The 22,216-nt window shown below is 36.7% G+C and overlaps 1 protein-coding gene across 32 annotated transcripts in view; it reads right to left on the reverse strand.

Annotated features, from left to right (window-relative positions):
• Positions 1–22,216, reverse strand: part of KIAA0586 (KIAA0586 ortholog) — a 133,980-nt gene that overhangs the window by 76,336 nt on the left and 35,428 nt on the right. For 21 of the 32 annotated variants that reach the window (XR_015134302.1, XR_015134301.1, XM_086320476.1 and 18 more), the window contains 6 exons: positions 21,989–22,176; positions 20,114–20,224; positions 18,391–18,471; positions 11,962–12,155; positions 10,498–10,616; positions 748–947 (listed from right to left, as the gene is read on the reverse strand). Coding sequence is in view for 24 of the 32 variants with exons in the window: in XM_086320476.1 (XP_086176602.1) it covers positions 748–947; positions 10,498–10,616; positions 11,962–12,155; positions 18,391–18,471; positions 20,114–20,224; positions 21,989–22,176 (893 nt within the window). In the remaining 8 variants the exon portion in view is untranslated. The remainder of the gene's footprint in view (positions 1–747; positions 948–10,497; positions 10,617–11,961; positions 12,156–18,390; positions 18,472–20,113; positions 20,225–21,988; positions 22,177–22,216) is intronic. The other 11 variants (XR_015134305.1, XR_015134307.1, XR_015134308.1 and 8 more) reach the window with 3 other exon arrangements.

Raw genomic sequence — 22,216 nt, forward strand, 5'->3', positions numbered from 1 at the left:
CTTAAAAAGAAAAAAGCTATAAGGATACTTTTGGAACAACTGAAGGAATTCAAATATGGACTCTATATTATATAGTATTAACACATTCGTGTTAAACTGGGGGGGCATAATAATGGTATTTTGGATATGTAATAAAGAATCTTATTCTTAGGACATACTGCTGATGCTTTTAGAAGTAAAGTATCATGATATCTACAACTGTCAAATGACTTTTAAAGAATATATAGGGACATCCTTGGTGGTCCAGTGGTTAAGAATTCACCTTCCAAGGGGACGAACGTTCAATACTTGGTTGAGGACCTAAGATCCCACATGCTGTGGGGAAATAAGCCTGTGCACCACAACTCGAGAGCCAGCACATTGCAACTGCTGAGTCCATGGGCTCTAGAGCCCATGCTCCACAACAAGAGAAGTGCATGTGTTGCAGTGAAGACCCAATGCAGCCAAAAAAACAGAATATATGATGCACAACATACAAAGACAAAGAAAAGGTGTCAGAATGTTGTCAATTGGTAAATGTAGATAAAGCATACACAGGTGTTCACTGTATTATACTTTCTAAGATTTTAGAGTTTTTAAAATAAAATACAAGGGTAATTTTTATTGTAATCATAGCTACAATAAATCAATCTCCACCACAAACTATGATCTTTTGACCCAATTTAAAATCTGTCCGTTTTACTGTTCTTTAACAAAGGTATTAAAAATTGCCCAGGACTTCAAGTCATGAAAAAGAGTCATACCTACCGGCAAGTGTGTTTCACTTGTTGAAACATCCCCAGAAACACCTGTAACAACAGGATCTGGCTTCTTTGCTTCTCTGTCACCTAGCATGACAGCAATGGTCTCAGCAAGAGCTTCATTTACAATATGCCTGATCATGTCTGAATTCACAGGAACCCCAGCATCGACAAAAAGCTGGAGTGCACCACTGCTTGTTCCTTCCACTAAAAAATGACAGAACTTTAGAATAAGTGTGAAAAAAACATGCTTGCATTCTAAGTCTTAATTCTTATAATTTTAGAGATGTGAACATATGTGTATGAGATGGTGTAACGAGGAATTAAATGAAAATACAAAATCTACTTATTATGCAAGACAATAAGATGGAAACACATAATGAACATTGTCTCTAGAGAAACTAAACAGGGGAAGAAAACATTTGAATGAAAACTTACTTATATGGCCTCTTCCCTACCACTACAAAATTTAGTGATTAAAAAGGATTTGCAGCCACTTTAAAGGTTTTCATCTGAAAAAAAATCTATATTTCCAAGAGAAGGGGATCAGGAAAACCCTGTGATGGATCCTGACAAAACACAAGGGCGATAGGGAGATATTTAGAAAAATGGCAGCTTCTTCATAAAAATGAAGACAAACCTTACTTCTTTCTCTAGTTTCAGATATATCCATTACTAACACTACAGATAATCCTCCTCAAACTTTTAACATAGTTTAGGGGCTTGATGTCAGCAGCTCCATAGGTATATTAATTTTCCAAATGGGTTGTAATTTTCACTTGTATGAATATAGGATGTCAGTAAAACGTCCTAAAGAGACTTTATTAGGCTTGAAGTGACTATATCGCTAAAGCTCTGTGTGGAAAACATGTAAACAGTGATCAATACAACTTGATGGAAATATGACCTCTCAAAGAGTACTACTCCTTAATTAGTACAACTATGGCAGCATTCGCTGGATCATGGAAAAAGCAAGAGAGTTCCAGAAAACATCTATTTCTGCTTTATTGACTATGCCAAAGCCTTTGACTGTGTGGATCACAATAAACTGTGGAAAATTCTGAAAGAGATGGGAATACCAAACCACCTGACCTGCATCCTGAGAAATGTGTATGCAAGTCAGGAAGCAACAGTTAGAACTGGACATGGAACAACAGACTGGTTCCAAATAGGAAAAGGAGTACGTCAAGGCTGTATATTGTCACTCTGCTTATTTAACTTATATGCAGAGTACATCATGAGAAACGCTGGGCTGGAGGAAGCACAAGCTGGAATCAAGATTGCCAGGAGAAATATCAATAACCTCAGATATGCAGATGACACCATTCTTATGGCAGAAAGTGAAGAGGAACTCAAAAGCCTCTTGATGAAAGTGAAAGAGGAGAGTGAAAAAGTTGGCCTAAAGCTCAACATTCAGAAGACGAAGATTATGGCATCCGGTCCCATCATTTCATGGGAAATAGATGGGGAAACAGTGGAAACACTATCAGACTTTATTTTTGGGGGCTCCAAAATCACTGCAGATGGTGACTGCAGCCATGAAATTAAAAGACACTTACTCCTTGGAAGGAAAGTTATGACCAACCTAGATAGCATATTCAAAAGCAGAGACATTACTTTGCCAACAAAGGTTCATCTAGTCAAGGCTATGGTTTTTCCTGTGGTCATGTATGGATGTGAGAGTTGGACTGTGAAGAAGGCTGAGCGCCGAAGAATTGATGCTTTTGAACTGTGGTGTTGGAGAAGATTCTTGAGAGTCCCTTGGACTGCAAGCAGATCCAACCAGTCCATTCTGAAGGAGATCAGCCCTGGGATTTCTTTGGAAGGAATGATGCTAAAGCTGAAACTCCAGTACTTTGGCTACCTCATGCAAAGAGTTGACTCATTGGAAAAGACTCTGATACTGGGAGGGATTGGTGGCATGAGGAAAAGGGGACGAGAGAGGATGAGATGGCTGGATGGCATCACTGACTCGATGGACATGAGTCTGGGTGAACTCCGGGAGTTGGTGATGGACAGGGAGGCCTGGTGTGCTGCGATTCATGGGGTCGCAAAGAGTCGGACACGACTGAGCAACTGAACTGAACTGAACTGATGGCAGCATTACTCAGAATTCCCTAAAAGGTAGGTACAGATATCTTGGGATCACTTGTTGAGAGGTAAGTAATAACAATTTACTCTGGAGCTACCACAGCAAAGACCACCATAATCCCAAACCCAAATTCAAAAATATATGTCAATATGTCTCCTTTTTAGTTCCCATAATTCCATGTTTCAACATGATAAAAAATCAGAATACCTCTGTTATAAAACCTAAAAGCCCTACTCAAGCATAGGAAAACAAAGGAGAACATACATGCTTTTAAAGAAAACAGAACAGAATCTAAACACCCTCTATATTAGACCATCTGTCCTTACGGCAACAAAGCCTGAATTAGTTCACTGAAACCACCACCTGACCCATGTAATGGACTGCGAAGAGGACTGTTACTAGCCCTGCTTTGTGCTAGCAGGAGAGACTGCTGGAGAATGCAAACACTCCAAAATATGCCATCAGGACATTCTGACCTAGCAATGAGGAAAAAGTATCTGGCAGTTTGGATAATATTCCTTATAAACTGGATGAATCTTTGGAGATACTTGTTTGCTTTCCTGGACTGGTCTCCTTGTCTTGGGATTGCTGAATACCATCTCCACAACTAGAATTTTGACCAAAAGCTATGGGAGTCCAACTGCCTGTTTCTCCAAGGCATATTTCATGGTGCTTTGCCTTCTCTTTAGCTTCTAGTTCTTTTTTATTTCAGTTTCATTTTGACTGACATTTTCCATCTGTTGCTTTTTCAACAGATTTTGAAATATTCTTGGAGCAATTATTTGGATGAATTGGTTTTTGTTTTCTTTTGGATTTGTATTCCTAGATGTCTTCTTTCAAAAAAGTTTCTTCTAGGTTCAATGCACGATACTCGATGCTTGGGGCTAGTGCACTGGGACGACCCAGAGGGATGGTATGGGGAGGGAGGAGGGAGGAGGGTTCAGGATGGGGAGCACATGTATACCTGTGATGGATTCATTTTGATATTTGGCAAAACTAATACAATTATGTAAAGTTTAAAAATAAAATAAAATAAAAAAGTTTCTTCTAACACGACAAAATGACTTTATCACTAGGTGTCAGTCAAGAGTTAGGCTCTAAGGGAACTGATTACTGGCTAGATCTGTCTCTTTCCTTTTGACTCCCCCTCTTCTCCTCTTGGTCACCTCTATCTCCTTCCTCCCTCTTCCCTTCTCTATGTTACTCTGTGAACTTCTCTGACTGTTCCAGACCGTGGAGAGCACATAGGGAATTGATTACTAGCTACATTCCTCTCTCCCCTTTTGATTCCCCCTCTTCTCCTTCTGGTCACCTCTATCTCCCTCCTCCCTCTTCTCTTCTCCATGTAACTCTGTGAACCTCTCTGGGTGTCCCTCACTGTGGAGAATCTTTTTACCACTAACCTAGATGGTTTATCATCCATGTTGTATGGTTGGAGAAGCCTTGAGGCTACTATAAGAATAAGACTGAAAGCCAGAGGCAAGAGGCTTAAATCCAAAACTTGAGAACACCAGAAAACTCCTGACTCTAGGGAACATTAATTGACAAGAGCTCATCCAAAAGCCTCCATACCTACACTGAAACCAACCTCCACCCAAGAGCCAACAAGTTTCAGAGCAAGACATACCAAGCTAATTCTCCAACAATGCAGGAACATAAGCCTGAGCATTGAAATATAGGCGGCCAAAAGTCACACCAAACCCATAGACACCTTAAAACTCACTACTGGACACTTCCTTGCACTCCACAGAGAAGAGATCCAGCTCCACCCACCAGAACACCAATGCAAGCTTCCCTAACCAGGAAACCTTGACAAGCCACTTGTCCAACCAAACCCACAGGGAGGAACCTCCATAAAAAAGAGGAACCACAAACTTCCAGCATACAGAAAGGCCAATCTAATCAAGATGAAAAGGCAGAGAAATATTCAGCAGGTAAAAGAACATGATAAATGCCCACCAAACCAAACCAAAGAGGAGGAGATAGAGAGTCTACCTGAAAAAGAATTCAGAATAATGATAGTAAAAATGATCCAAAATCTTTAAAATAAAATGGAGTTACAGAAAAATAGTCTGGAGACAAGGATTGAAAAGACGCAAGAAAGGTTTAACAAGGACCTAGAAGAAATAAAAAAGAGTCACTCAATAATGAATAATGCAATAACTGAGAACAAAAATATTCTGGAGGGAACCAACAGTAAAATAACTGAGGCAAAATAGGATAAGTGAGGCAGAAGATAGAATGGTAGAAATACATGGATCAGAGAGGAAAAAAGAAAAACGAATTAAATGAAATGAGGACAACCTCAGAGACCTCTGGGACAATATTAAACACCCCAACATTCAAATCATAGGAGCCCCAGAAGAAGACAAAAAGAAAGGCCATGAGAAAATACTTGAGGAGATAATAGTTGAAAACTTCCCTAAAATGGGGAAGGAAATAGCCACCCAAGTCCACGAAACCCAGAGAGTCCCAAACAGTATAAACCCAAGGCGAAACACCCCAAGACACATATTAATCAAATTAATGAAGATCAAACACAAAGAACAAATATTAAAAGCAGCAAAGCAAAAACAAAAAATAACACACAAGGGGATTCCCATAAGGATTACAGCTGATCTTTCAATAGAAACTCTTCTGGCCAGAAGGGAATGGCAGGACATACTTAAAGTGATGAAAGAGAAAAACCTACAACCCAGATTACTGTACCCAGAAAGGATCTCATTCAAATATGAAGGAGAAATTAAAAGCTTTACAGACAAGCAAAGGCTCAGAGAATTCAGCACCACCAAACCAGTTCTTCAACAAATGCTAAAGGATCTTCTCTATACAGGAAACACAGAAAAGGTTTATAAACTAGAATCCCCCCCAAAAAGTAAATGGCAACGGGATCATGCTGCTGCTGCTCCTGCTGCTGCTGCTAAGTCACTTTAGTCATGTCCGACTCTGTGTGACCCCATAGACGGCAACCTGCCAGGCTCCCCTGTCCCTGGGATTCTCCAGGCAAGAACACCGGAGTGGGTTGCCATTGCCTTCTCCTAATGGGATCATACTTATCAATAACTACCTTAAATGTAAATGGGTTGAATGCCCCAACCAAAAGACAAAGACTGGCTGAATGGATGCAAAAACAAGACCCCTCTATATGCTGTCTACAAGTGACCTACCTCAAAACAAGGGACACATACAGACTGATAGTGAAGGGCTGGAAAAAGATATTTCACGCAAACGGAGACCAAAAGAAAGCAGGAGTAGCAATACTCATATCAGATAAAATAGACTTTGAAATAAAGGCCGTGAAAAGAGAAAAAGAAGGACATTACATAATGATCAAAGAATCAATCCAAGATGATATAACAATTATAAATATATATGCACTCAACATAGGAGCACCACAATATGTAAGGCAAATGCTAATAAGTATGAAAGGGGAAATTAACAGTAACACAATAATAGTGGGAGACTTTAATATCCCACTCACACCTATGGATAGATCAACTAAACAGAAAATTAGCAAGGAAACACAAACTTTAAATGATACAATGGACCAGTTAGACCTAATTGAAATCTATAGGACATTTCACCCCAAAACAATGAATTTCACCTTTTTCTCAAGTGCACACAGAACCTTCTCCAGGATAGATCACATCCTGGGCCATAAATCTAGCCTTGGTAAATTCAAAAAAATTGAAATTATTTCAAGTATCTTTTCTGATCACAATGTGAAAAGATCAGATGTCAACTACAGGAAAAAAACTATTAAAAATACAAACATATGGAGGCTAAACAACATGCTTCTGAATAACTACCAAATCACAGAAGAAATTTTAAAAAATCAAAATATGCACAGAAACAAATGAAAACACAACAATCCAAAATCTATGGGATTCAGTAAAAACAGTGCTAAGGGGAAGGTTCATAGCAATACAAGCTTACCCTAAGAAACAAGAGAAAAATCAAATAAATAACCTAACTTTATACTTAAAGCAACTAGAAAAAGAAGAAATGAAGAAGCCCAGGGTTAGTAGAAGGAAAGAAATCATAAAAATTAGGGCAGAAATAAATGAAAAAGAAACAAAGGAGACCACAGCAAAAATCAACAAAGCTAAAAGCTAGTTCTTTGAGAAGGTAAATAAAATAGACAAACCATTAGCCAGTCTCATCAAAAAAAAAAAAAAAAGAAGAAGCAAATCAACAAAATTAGAAATGAAAATGGAGAAATCACAACAAACACAGAAATACAAAGAATCATAAGAGACTACTATCAGCAACTATATGTCAACAAAATGGACAACTTGGAAGAAATGGGCAAATTCTTAGAAGAGTATAACTTTCCAAAACTGAACCAGGAAGAAATAGAATATCTTAACAGACCCATCATAAACATGGAAATCGAAACTGTAATCAGAAATCTTCCAGCAAACAAAAGCCCAGGACTAGACGGCTACACAGCTGAATTGTACCAAAAATTTAGAGAAGAGCTAACATCTATCCTACTCAAACTCTTCCAGAAAATTGCAGAGGAAGGTAAACTTCCAAACTCATTCTATGAGGCCACCATCACCCTAATACCAAAACCAGACAAAGATGCCACAAAAAAAGAAAACTACAGGCCAAGATCATTGATGAACACAGATATAAAAATCCTTAACAACATTCTAGCAAACAGAATCCAACAACATATTAAAAAGATCATACATCATGACCAAGTGGGCTTTATCCCAGGGATGCAAGGATTCTTCAATATTCACAAATCAATCAATGTGATACACCACATTAACAAATTGAAAGATAAAAACATATGATTATCTCAATAGATGCAGAGAAGGCCTTTGACAAAATTCAACATCCACTTATGATAAAAACCCTCCAGAAAGCTGACAGAGAAGGAACATACCTCAACATAATAAAAGCCATATATGACAAACCCACAGCAAACATTATCCTCAATGATGAAATATTGAAAGCATTTCCCTTAAAGTCAGGAACAAGATAAGGATGCCCACTCACACCACTACTATTCAACATAGCTTTGGAAGTTTTAGCCACAGCAATCAAAGCAGGAAAAGAAATAAAAGGAATTCAGATTGGAAAAGAAGAAGTAAAACTCTGTTTGCAGATGACATGATCCTCTACACAGAAAACCCTAAAGACTCCACCAGAAAATTACTAGAGCTAATCAATGAATATAGTAAAGTTGCAGGATATAAAGTTAACACACAAATTTCCCTTACATTCCTATATACTAACAATGAGAAAACAGAGAAATTAAGGAAACAATTCCATTCACCATTGCAACGAAAAGAATAAAATACTTAGGAATAAATCTACCTAAAGAAACAAAAGACCTATATACAGAAAACTATAAAACACTGATGAGAGAAATCAAGATGACACAAACAGATGGAGAAATATACCATGTTCATGGATCAGAACAATCTTTATAGTGAAAATGAGTATATTACCCAAAGCAATCTATAGATTCAATGCAATCCCTGTCAAGCTACCAATGGTATTTTTCACAGAAGTAGAACAAATAATTTCACAATTTGTATGGAAATACAAAAACCTTGAATAGCCAAAGCAATCTTGAGAAAGACGAATGAAACTGCAGGAATCAACCTGCCTGACTTCAGACTATACTACAAAGCTACAGTCATCAAGACAGTATGGTACTGGCACAAAGACAGAAATATAGATCCATGGAACAAAACAGAAAGCCCAGAGATAAATCCATGCACCTATGGACACCTTATCTTTGACAAAGGAGGCAAGATTATACAATCTCTTTAACAAGTGGTGCTATGGAAACTGGTCAACCACTTGTAAAAGAATAAAACTAGAACATTTTCTAACACCATACACAAAAATAAACAAAATGGATTAAAGATCTAAATGTAAGACCAGAAATTATAAAATTCCTAGAGGTAAACATAGGCAAAACACTCTCTGACATAAATCACAGCAGGATCCTCTATGAACCACCTCCCAGAGTAATGGAAATAAAAGCAAAAATAAACAAATCAGAGCTAATTAAACTTAAAAGCTTTTGCACAACGAAGGAAACTGTAAGCTAGGTGAAAAGACAGCCTTCAGAATGGGAGAAAATAATAGCAAATGAAGCAATTGACAAAGAATTAATCTCAAAAATATACAAGAAACTCCTGCAGCTCTATTCCAGAAAAATAAACAACCCAATCAAAAAAGGGGCCAAAGAACTAAACAGACATTTCTCCAAAGAAGACATACAGATGGCTAACAAATACATGAAAAGATGCTCAACATCTCTCATTATCAGAGAAATGCAAATCAAAACCACTATGAGGTACCATCTCACGCTGGTCAGAGTGGCTGCCATCAAAAAGTCTACAAACAATAAATGCTGGAGAGGGTGTGGAGAAAAGGGAACCTTCTTACACTGTTGGTGGGAATGCAAACTAGTACAGCCACTATGGAGAACAGTGTGGAGATTCCTTAAAAAAGTGGAAATAGAACTGCCATACGACCCAGCAATCCCACTGTTGGGCATACACACCGAGGAAACCAGAATTGAAAGAGACACGTGTACCCCAATGTTCATTGCAGCACTGTTTACAATAGCCAGGACATGGAAGCAACCTAGATGTTCATCAGCAGACAAATGGAGAAGAAATCTGTGGTACATTTACACAATGGAATATTCAGTTTAGTTCAGTTCAGTCGCTCAGTCGTGTCCGACTCTTTGCGACCCCATGAATCGCAGCACGCCAGGCCTCCCTGTCCATCACCAACTCCCAGAGTTCACTACTCAGCTATTAAAAAGAATGCATTTGAATCAGTTCTAGTGAGGTGGATGAAACTGAAGCCTATTATACAGACTGAAGTAAGTCAGAAAGAAAACCACCAATACAGTATACTAATGCATATATATGGAATTTAGAAAGATGGTAACAATGACCCTATATGCGAGACAGCAAAAGAGACACAGATATAAAAAACAGACTTTTGGACTCTGTGGGAGAAATCGAGGGTGGGATGATTTGAGAGAATAGCATTGAAACGTGTATATTATCATATGTGAAACAGATTGCCAGTCCAGGTTCAATGCATGAGACAGGGTGCTTAGGGCTGGAACACTGGGATGACCCTTAGGAATGGATGGAGAGGGAGGTGGGAGGGGGGTTCAGGATGGGGAACACACATACACCCATGGCTGATTCATGTCAATGTACAGCAAAAGCCACTATAATACTGTAAAGTAATTAGCCTCCAATTAAAATAAATATATTAATTTTTTTTTAAGTTAGGCTCTAAATGAGAAAACCCCTTATTTATAAGTAATTTAAAACCTAGTGAGTGAGACAGATATACAAACCAATCATAATACAATTTGATAGTTACTATAACAAAGATACACATACACAAAGTGCTACAGGAAATAACAGAGAGATTTAGGGGGAAGGGGACAGAGGCTGCTAGAATAATCTGAATGCTACAGTATGGAATAAGAACGTAAGGGAGAAATAACTTCCTCTACAGAGAACTGAGAGGTCATACTGAAAAGAAAAGGACTTTTATCTTTTGTCAACTAAGGACTACATGATTTCTAGAATACATAAATTTGCAATGACCTGAAGGTTTTGTCTTTTAATAACAGAAAAAGCTAAAAGATTCCACTTTACCTACCAATGTCAGAAGTCACTGGCTCACTGGCCTCACTGACTGAGACACTGACATTAGCTGTGGCCTGCTGCTGGATTGGAAGGAACCCAGAGATCACTCTTGACATTATTTCTTGTTCTACCCTGAGGGAAAAAGTTAAGGATTCCTAAATTTAGTTGAAATACATAAATGGTTAGAAATATCACCCTTAAAAATAACTGGTACCCACAGACACAAAAATTTACATGTGAAAGTAGTCATCCTGAAAGCTGAACCTGGAAAAGAAGAAAAAACTAAAAAATATCTCCTAGCAAAACACATCAAATCTCTGTGTTAAAGATAGTTTATCAAATTAAAATCTTTCTGATCAGTCTAATGAAAAGTTTAAAAGACCTCATAAATTCAAAATAAGGTTAGGTCAATGACTACCTGGCATATCATGCACCTAAAATGTTGGGTTCCCTACTCTGAAAGCATGTATAAAACCCCAACAAGATCAAAGCTAGAAGAGATCAGCTACACTCTCTTCAAAGGAGTAAATATATATACTGCAACACAGGTAGTTTCCCCTAAAAAGGGAAAAAACTTATTTTCAAGGTCATTATTAGGAAGGGAAAGTAGGAGAGGAAAAGGAAAGGAAACACAGTGGGAGATTGTTTCTGTACATTTCTTTAGAGATGCTAACAGGCTTCTTAATTATTATTATTGTTATACAAGTAACAGATGTTCATTGTAGAAAAATCAGAGAAAACATAAAAGCTAAAAAAAAAAAAAAAAGAGCTCACTCACAATCTCAGATTCAGGAATAAACAAAGTTAATTAACAATTTGGTATTATTTTTCAATATTTTTCCCGTGCACATTCATTTTTGAGTGAGCTCCTCTAAACTATGGTTGCATCCCTGGTACCCTCCTTCATTTATGCACCAGTATGTTATTAATATCTTTCTATATCATTAAATACTCTTTTAAACCCAATCTTGCTAACTGTATTAATAGTCAATTGTATAGTTTATTCCATAACTTCTTTAAGGCTTCTCACAGGTAAAAGTAAGTATAAAAATAGAGTTCATGAGTTTATATACATAATACATACATAATAAAACAGTGCCTTGTTTGCAGTAAGCACTACAATACAAATGATAAGTATTCTATGGCCTACTGGTAGAACCAATTATTTCCTTAGGATAAATTTCTGGAAATTAACCACTGGATCAAAGAACGTGAACATGTTTAATGCTCTTTTGTCACTCAACAATAGCCTCTTTTGCCATAATAGACAGCCTATGTACAAATATTCAAGAACAGAATACCTCCAACAGTTAGTTAAACCCTCGGCATCACATCAGATAGTGTCCAATAACTAGTACAGCCAACAAAAAATTTAATAAACAAAAAGAAACAAGGAAGATATTCAACCAAAACTTAATACATTCTATCTATACTTGCTACTACAATTCTGTTCAGCCCACCAACACTATAAACTCACCACTGAATTAAGCTATTTTCCAACGTTTCTTTTCTGTGAATTACTTTATCCAGAATATCAGTAGTGGGCTGAGAAGTAGAAGCAACTGGCGGAAATGGAGGGCCATTATATTTTGTAGAAACAGCTTTAACACTTCTACTAAACTCCAGAATTGGTTCAGAGTATTCTGAAATTTCATCACATTTTTCTTCTTCCTGGTAATAATTAAAAAAAGAACTATTATATTCAAGTAACTGTTCAACACTTACTGAATGACAAGTATAGGTGGGGAACGTAAATAGTTGAATTAACCAACACTTCTAAATTAATAAATATCATTTTCTAATTTGGTGGTATCACTATAATACATACATTTGTCATATAAATTACATTGAAGAAACTCTAATTATACAATTACTTTGTCTTTTAAAACCCAATATCCATTTTAAATAGTCAAAAACAAACTAGAGAACTTGGTTATTCCTGCATAAAACATTACTAACATTTCCCCCTATATATTTATTAATTTATTATCATAGTAAAACTGATACTTCCAAATATTGCTGTTACTCTTATGGAACATATAGTGGAGGACAAAGGAACCTGGTGTGCTATGAGACCCATGGGGTCTCAAAGAGTTGGACATGACTTAGCAACTGAACAGCAAAAATGCAGTTAGGTTATTTTACACATTAATTGTGCCATCACATCAGGATCCAGTGTTATTTCCGGAATTTTTAAACTTTCTGTTATGAAAAATATAAGGAATGATGCTAAAGCTGAAACTCCAGTACTTTGGCCACCTCATGCGAAGAGTTGACTCATTGGAAAAGACTCTGATGCTGGGAGGGATTGGGGGCAGGAGGAGAAGGGGACGACAGAGGATAAGATGGCTGGATGGCATCACTGACTCGATGGACGTGAGTCTCAGCGAACTCCAGGAGTTGGTGATGGACAGGGAGGCCTTGCGTGCTGCGATTCATGGGGTCGCAAAGAGTCGGACACAACTGAGCGACTGATCTGATCTGATCTGATACACATTTAAAGCTAAAAAAATAGCACTATATATAAATGACAAGAATCCCACCTACCTGTTCCCCCACTTTAAAATTACCAACTCATGACCAGCTCTATGTCATCTATACTTCCCCCATCCACTTTCCCCTTCACATATCATTTTGAAGTAAATCACAGATATCATATCATTTTATCTGTAAATAATCCAGTATGTACCTCAAAAAAAGTTAAGGATCTTTAAAAAGTGTAACTCAATAATATTCTCCTATTGAAAAATGAATTCCACAGCTATTAAGTGGCAGAGCAAGGGTAGACACACTCCTCTTTGAAGTCCAAATTCTTTGCTATTTCTATAATGTTTCTTTCATTTGTACATTGAACAGCTGTCTAAAGTCACTTCTACACATTAGGAACATAAAGATAAATAATATTCTTGCCTTCAAGACATTCATGTGGAGCTCACAAGAGAAAACATACCAGTGAGCAAGTAACTAATATATTACATATCTCTTAATATTTAAAATAAGGTTTTATTTTATGATAAACAAAGCTAGTCTTAGTTCTGAAAGTCTAAGAAACACGAACAAATGTCTTCTTGAAAGTCTACTGACACATCATTAATCAAATAGTCTCTATGTTCTATTTCTCCCATCCTTTATATAGGTTGGTGCAAAAAGTAATTGTGGTTTCAGGGCCTGAACTTTACATCATTCTAATTAGGCTCAAACACATCTTTACTAATCAAAATAGAAACCCTTATAATCAATACATTTTTGCCAATAAGTTGGTTTATTTCTCTGGCATATTCAAAAAACTCTTGAAAAGCATTTTCTGCCTCCTGCTGGTTGTAGAAGCATTTTCCCTGCAAAAAGTTGTCTAGATGCTTGAAGAAGTGGTTGTTGGTTGAGGAGAGGTCAGGTGAATACGGCAGATGAGGCAAAACTTCCTAGACCAATTCATTCAATTTCTGAAGCACTGGTTGTGTGATGTGTGGTCAGGTGTTGTGGAGAAGAACTGGGCCCATTCTGTTGACTACTGCTGGTTGCAGGCATTGCAGTTTTTGGTGTCTTCTCATCAATTTGCTGAGGATACTTCTCAGACGTACTGGTTTTGCCAGGATTCAGAGAGCTATAATGGATCAGAACAGCAGCAGATCACCCAACAGTGACCATGACACTTTTTTTGGTACAAGTTTGGCTTTGCGAAGTGCTTTGGAACTTCTCAGTCTAACCACTGAGATGGTTGTTGCTGGTGGTATAAAATTCAATTTTCGTCATACATCACAATCTGATCAATAAACAGTTCACTGTTGCATAGAATAAGAGAAGGGAACACTTCAAAAAGATGAATTTTTTTCCTTTGTAGGCAGCTCACAAAACAACCACTTATCAAGCTTTTTCACCTTTCCAATTTGCTTCAAATGCCAAATGACCACAGAACGGTCGACATTGAGTTCTTGGGCAACTTCTCATGTAGTTGTAAGAGGGTCAGCTTTGATGATTACTCTCAATTAGCTGTCAACTTCCATTGGCTGCCCACTACACTCCTCCTCTTCAAGGCTCTCATCTCTTTTACAAAACTTCTTGAACCACCACTGCCCTTTATATTCATTAGCAGTTCCACTGCACTTTACATTCATTACCATTCATTAAGTTCAGTTCAGTCGCTCAGTTGTGTCCGACTCTTTGCAACCCCAAGAACTGCAGCACACCAGGCCTCCCTGTCCATCATCAACTCCTGGAGTTCATTAGCAGGAGCCAAATGCATTGCTGATGTTGTGAGTTGTCTCCACTGCTTCATAACCAATTTTGAACTTGAATAAGAAAATCACTCAAATTTGCTTTTTGTCTAATATCATTTCAATAGTCTAAAATACATATAAAGAGCAAGTAATAATTCATTAACAAAAAATATAAAGCAAGAAATGTGCATTAAAATGATGTATAACATAACCACATTTAAGAATGTATTCCAATATCAAGTGGCAAAGTTTAACAATGCAAAACCACAATTAGTTTTGTGCCAATCTAATATTTTACTTCCTCCTAATTTTTCTCTCTTTGTATTTAATCATTTCTATCATTTCTATAATTCTTCCTGCTATATGGGCTCTTCTCTTGGATCTCAGACCCCTCCCAACTTTTTTCCTCAATATGAACTAAGCAGTAACTTGGTCAATAATCTAGAAATTAAAACAGACAAATGTAACAGAAGAAGGAACAGACTGGAGAGAAGGAAACCAAAGGGAATAAAAAAGGAAAAGGAAGTAGGAAGCAAGAGAGATGAGACGCAGGTGGGAAACAACTAACAATCAAGTTCCATGGAGGCAGCTAGGTGATAAAGCTTTCCTGATGGCTCAGTGGGTAGAGAATCTGCCTGCAATGCAGGAGACACAAGAGACGCAGCTTCGATCCCTGGGTCAGGAAGATTCCCTGGAAGAGGAAATGGCAACCCACTCCAGTATTCTTGCCGGGAAAATTCCATGGAGAGGAGCCTGGTGGGCTTCAGTTCATGAGGGTCTCAAAGAGTTGGACAGGACTGAGCAACAAAGCATAAACACTGTACTATAGAAAAACAACCTTATAATTTTTAAATATACTCAACTGCAAAGTAAAAGGAAGCTTCTCAAAGCACTATAACATAATACTGATGGTCAAAAGATACTCAACCATCATAAAAAAGGCAAGAACGTCATCACCTCTCACCACTCCTTTTCAACACTGCACTAAGAAGTCCCTGCTAATGTAATCTGACAAGAAAAGAAAAGTAAAGGTATACAGATTGGGAAGAAATACAACTACCTTTATTTGCAGATGACATGATTATATATGTAGAAAATCTAAAAAGAAACAACAAAAAGACTCCTGTTTTTAAACAGCAATTATGGTAAGGTTGTAGGAATCAAGGTTAACATATACAAGTCTATCACTTTCCTATATAACAACAATGAACAAGTAGAATTTGACATTAAAAATGCAATACCATTTATATTAGCATCCTCCCTTAAAATGAAATACTTAGGTATAAAACCTACAAAACATGTACAAGATCTATGAAGTGAAGTTGCTCAGTCGTGACCAACTCTTTACGACCCTGTGGACTGTAGCCTGCCAGGCTTCTCTGTCCATGGGATTCTCCAGGCAAGAATACTGGAGTGGGTTACCATTTCCTTCTCCAGGGGATCTTCCCGACCCAGGGATCGAACCCAGGTCTCCCACATTGGAGGCAGACGCTTTAACCTCTGAGCTACCAGGGAAGCCCCTTAAGATCTATGAGGAAAACTATATAATTTAAATGAATGAAATAAAAAACTAAGTGGAGAAATATTTCACGTTCATGGAGAGGAAGACTAAATAACATTAAGATGTCAATTCTTCCCAAATTGATCTACAGAGTCAATGTAATTCCAAGAAAAATCTCAACAAGTTATTTTGGAGATGTCAACAAACTTACTCTAAGAGTTATATGGAGAAGCAGAAGACCCTGAATAGCCAATATGATATTGAAGGTGAAGAATAAAGTTGGAGGACTGACAACACCTAACTTCAAGACTTACTATAAAGCAACAATAATCAAGGCAGTTGTTTTATCTGGCAAAAGAGCACACAAATCAATGGAACAGAACAAAGGACCCAGAAATAGATCCACATAAACACAGTCAACTATTTTATGGCAAAGAAGTAAAGGCAATACAATGGAGCAAAGACAGTCATTTCAACAAATGGCGCTGGAACAACTGGACATTCACAGGCAAAAAAATAAATTTAGACACTGAGCTTACACCCTTCACAAAAATTAACTCAGAATGGATTATAGGTCTAAAATTAAAATGCAAAACTATAAAACTAGAGATAACCTAGTTGACTGTGGGTATGGCAATGACTTTTTAGTTCAGTTCAGTTCAGTCGCTCAGTCGTGTCCGACTCTTTGCGACCCCATGAACCACAGCACGCCAGGCCTCCCTGTCCACCACCAACTCCCAGAGTTTACCCAAACTCATGTGCATTGAGTCGGTGATACCATCCAACCATCTCATCCTCTGTCGTCCCCTTCTCCTCCTGCCTTCAATCTTTCCCAGCATCAGGGTCTTTTCAAATGAGTCAGCTCTTTACATCAGGTGACTTTTTAGATATAAGACCAAAGGGACAACCCATGAAAAAACTAACTGATAAGCTGGACTTCATTCAAATTAAACATTTTTGCTCTGTTGAAAAGAATGTCAAGAAAATTAGAAAATAAGCTACAGACTAGGAGAAAATATTTGCAAAAGACACATCTGATAAAGACTGTTAACCAAAATATACCAAAAAACTCTTAAAACTCAATAATAAGAGAACAACCCAAACTTTAAATTGGGCCAAAGACCTTCGGACAGCTCATTGAAGATGTATAGATGGCAAACAAGCATTTGAAAAGATGCTCCACATCATATGCCATCAGGGAAATGCAAATTAAAACACAATAATATATCATTACACACCTGTTAGAATAGACAAAATCTGGAATACAGACAATACCATATGCTGGCAAGGATATGAAAAAGCAGGAACTATCATTCATTGTCGATGAGAATGCAAAATGGTACAGCAAGGATGACAAGACAGTTTAGTGGTTTCTCACAAATGGAAAGATACTTTTACCATATAAGCCAGCAATTGTGCTCCTCGATAACTACCCAAAGGAGTTAAAAACTTACGTCACAGATACTTATGGCAGCTTTATTCATAATTGACAAAACTTGTAAACAATCAAAATGTCCTTTAATAAGTGAATGGCTAAACTGTGATCCATTTAGACAATGGAATATTACTTAGTGCTAAAAAGAAATGAGTTTTCAAGCCATGAAAAGATATGGAGGAAACTTAAGTAAATATTACTGAGAGAAAGAAGCCAATCTGAGAAAGCTGCATACTATATGATTCCAAGGATATGACATTCTGGAAAAGACAAAAGTATAAAGACAGTAAGAGTATCAATGGATGCTAGGGACAGGGGTGGGTAAGGGGAAGGATAAATAGAACACAGAGGACCTGGGGGCAGAGAAAATACTCTGTATAACAGTATAACAATGAACACATTTTTCCAAATCCATAGAATGTACAACATAAGGTCACCTACATACTTTGAATATGATGTGTCAGTGTAGATACATCAACTTTAACAAATTAAAATTGTTAGGATATATTGATAATGGGGGAGGCTATGCATGTGTGGATGTAGGGAACATACAGATAATTTTTGTACATCTCTCTCATTTTGCTGTGATCCAAAACTGCTCTTAAAAAAAAAGTCTCAGGGGAATCCCCTGGCAGTTCATATGTTGCACGGTGCAGCAAAAAAAAAAAAAAATTAAGTTTAAAAAAAAATAAGATAATCAAGTCACATGAAAAAATACTAGAAAAATAAATTGACAGGATTGCTAAGCTTTGTTACCTGTACAATATCAATTACTTCATCAAAGTTCATTCCTGGAAACTTCATCTCTTCTTCATCTGCCTTCGTAAATTCTGGAGCCTAAGAAAGCATTTTCAGAAAGTTTTTGTTGCAAATTATACCTAATTTACTGTAATACCACCCACAGCATAAGCTTATAATTACATGCTTCTATTTTTTATGTTGATATCCTGCTCAGAAACGATGTAATTAGTAAATGAAATCCAAGCTAGTCTTCAAGTCATTAAGTTATCATTTCAACAGCTATAAAAAATTAGGTATCAGTTTTTCTATCAAGGACTCCATCAACAAAGCAACTTAAGTCAACTGATCAAGTTAATTATTGCGATTTTTCTCCTAAAGAAAAATGTTTACATGGATATATAAGTTTACACATACACAAACTCACAAAAAGATAAAGAATCAAATAATTTATAAGAAAATAAAGAAAACAATTATTTTACAAATGTAGCCTCCAGGCCTCACAATATATAACCTAGTTATCAAAAACCACAATAGACAATTCCTTAGGAGCACAATGACTAATAGTCTAAAAAGTTATTATTTGAAATTATATATGTTTTCATAAACTTCTAGTTAAAAAAAATACTGATGAAAAATTAAATTAGGCACAAATGGCATTCGGGGTCATTCTATTTTCACTATTTTTGATTGTGAAAAATTGATGTTCCTCCTCTCCTTAAAACGATATGCTCAGGCCCGGACAACCAACCCGCTGTCCAGAGAGCCGGCCGCAGCCTAGAAACTCCGAGAGAGACCAGCAGGGACTCCTTGCCAGACCGGGCCCATCCTAGGACGCAGTTTCTCCGCTCAGTCAGCGACGCGGACGGGAAAACAGGACACGCCCACACTTCTCGAGGACGTCCCTGGGCGAGGTACGACGGGGCGAGGGGGGTTGGGGGAGGGGAAAGGGAAGGATTCTTGACAACCCCACCCACGGGGCAGCGGAATGCACTCCCATCCGAGGGGGACCGCAGGCCAACGTCAGGCGGCGCGACCCCCCGCCCCGTGAAATAACTCGCCATCTTCCTCATCCCTGTCACCACTCCTTGGGTGTGCCAGGAGAAACCCCATTTGTGACCGTGACCCCGACCCCGACCCCGACCCCGGACGACTCTTTCCTCAAAAACAATGTTCAACAATGGGACAAATAAAGACCTTCACGCTAGAAAAAAAAAAAAAAACCTATATGCTTAATAACTAAATTTGCTTAGAACAGATGAAACCCAAGGAAAAGTTACAGTGCTAGTCCTAATTCTGTCAATCACAAGCAGCAAATAAATATTACTAGAGAGAAATGCACATTTTTGCATCATGTCAATAGTTTGATGACAAAGCAACATCCCAAAACATGAATTCTAATTGTCATTATAAAATTCACATTCAGGAAAACTAATATAATTCCCATTTAAATCAAGATTCTTCTCCAAAGAGACAGAAATTATTTCCTCACGTATGAGTCTTACAGCTTAAGTTGCCAAAAAGTTACACTAAGGATGATCACTTTCAAAATGTTGATAAATGTAAAGGTCTTAATCAAACTCTTTTTTCCAAGTTCATAAGCAATTTCAAATTTGTTTTGAATCTTTTCCTTAAAACTTAAATAATTAAAATAGATTATAATGGAAGACTTTGCACAGAATATCAGTTAAAGTCTATAATCAGATTATTCAAAGATATATGATACATTCCTAAGTAATACCTGTATCCAGGTTCTCAGAGGAGGAGAAGATGCTTCTTTGGGACTAGAAGGAGACAGACCGACCTCAGCACTACCATCAGAGATGCTGTCAATGTCTACACTGGGTAGTACCTAAAACAGAATAAAACATCCAGCTTTCAGTTCATCACTTTGACTCAAATATCTGTGAATCTAGGTATCAATAACATATTTAACTTTTTATTGCAAAGTCAATGGATAACAAATTTAAATTATGAAAGCATATTTTACAAAAACTGGAAAATAAAAGGGAAACACAAAGAATCCTACTTAAGACAACTTCATTTTTACTATCCCCCTTATCTTTTTATTATCCACTATGCATAGCTAAAATCTAAAACCGTTTCATTCCAGATTTTCCATTGTAATCAGGTCATAAATGCCTTACTATACTACCATATAGACTTCATAATTATATTTTAAATGATTGTACATATGCCTTTATTATTTTATCATTTCCTGTTGGTAAACGTTCAGGATATTCCTTATATACTCACTATTTGATAGATAGAAATATATCACTCCAAAAAATTTCATATATATGTAAGGGTTGTTTTTACCTGACTTTGAATTATTTCATTATGATATACAGTCAGACATAAGAGTAACTTCTTGAGCCAAAAAGCATAATTATTTAAGATTCTTGGTAATGGCTACTGAAATGCAATCCAAAAGAGATCTATTTCCATCATCAAAACCATAATCAGTCACCCAACTTTCACTGAAATCAGATAACAGAAGTATTTCGGCAAGAACAATTTTAAAATGGAGATATATTATTGTTATCTTAATTTGCATTACCATGGTAACTAGCAAGATTTAAATTATTCAATTTGATATCTTATAAACTCTTTTTATTCTATAGTCTTACATTCTTTGAATATGAATTTCCTCATGTTTTCTTACTAATTTATGGAGGTTTTTATATTTAAAAATAAACCTATCATATTCCTTTCATATGTGCTCACTGTATGTCACTTCCCTTTTTATTTAGAAGTTTTTTACATATATAAGTTTTAAATTTTATAGAATCAAGTCTGTTTTCGATCATATCTAAGTTTCCTCCTCTCATATCCAGACTTAGCTTCAGTTTTGATAAGGACCGCATGCACTTATCTTCTAATTCTTGTTCTTATATTTTGTAGCTATACTTTAGCCTATTGCCTATTTGGAACTCATTTGCTACATACAGTAAAAATTTAGAGTCTAAAACTGATCCATTTCCGCACTGCTAACCAATTATAACATACGTCATTTCTTTTAAGAGAATCCTATTTCCCATTGACTAATGAAGTATCTATTACACACTACATTCTTTTTAAAAACTAAGAATATTTCTTAAATGGGACCAGTATCAAAACACTGAACTCTTTGTTCTTTCAAATATCAAAATGATCCTAAAGTTCAAGTTAAAAAAAAAAATTAATGGCTTTTATTTTTAAAATACAATTTCACTTAAATCATACATTAACTTAGGAAGAATTGACAACCTGAATATTTAAAATTCACATACAAGTTCTCTCCCCATTAATTCAAGTCCTCATATATGTTTGTGTAAAGGTTAAAGTTTAATTATATAAACACATTAAGCCTTTTTAAAAATTAATTATAACATACTGTTCAATTATTCCCTTTGGAATATCATGAAGTCACCAGGATATGAGTCACTGGCTTAAAAAAGGTAGCTTAAACCATGCAGAACAAGGATAGTGATATCACATAAATATCATAGTTTTAAAGAATGAAAGATCCATCAGGAAAGCAAAGTCTTCATGAAGCAATACAACAGATTTTAAGCATTGAAGTTATGCCAACAGTTTTATTTCTTAAACTTTTCTGGTCATACACACTGCATACCTGTACAGAAAGCTGAGGAGGATCCCTTTTTTCTGACTTCATTTCTACAACTGCTATGTTAGGTTTCTTTACTCCAGGTTCTATTTTTCGAGATGATGGTGGAATTGAAGTTGTCACTGTTACAGGGTGTGGCTTATTTACAATTACCCCAGCAGGTGGCATGGAATCACTATTACTTTGGGTTTGTCCTAAAAAATGCAGGGGAGAAAAGGAGTCAACCATTTCAGA

Source organism: Bos grunniens, chromosome 10 (assembly GCF_055505025.1).
Source record: "Bos grunniens cultivar Pamir isolate PY7600 chromosome 10, Bosgru_T2T1.0, whole genome shotgun sequence".
Lineage (NCBI taxonomy): Eukaryota > Metazoa > Chordata > Mammalia > Artiodactyla > Bovidae > Bos > Bos grunniens.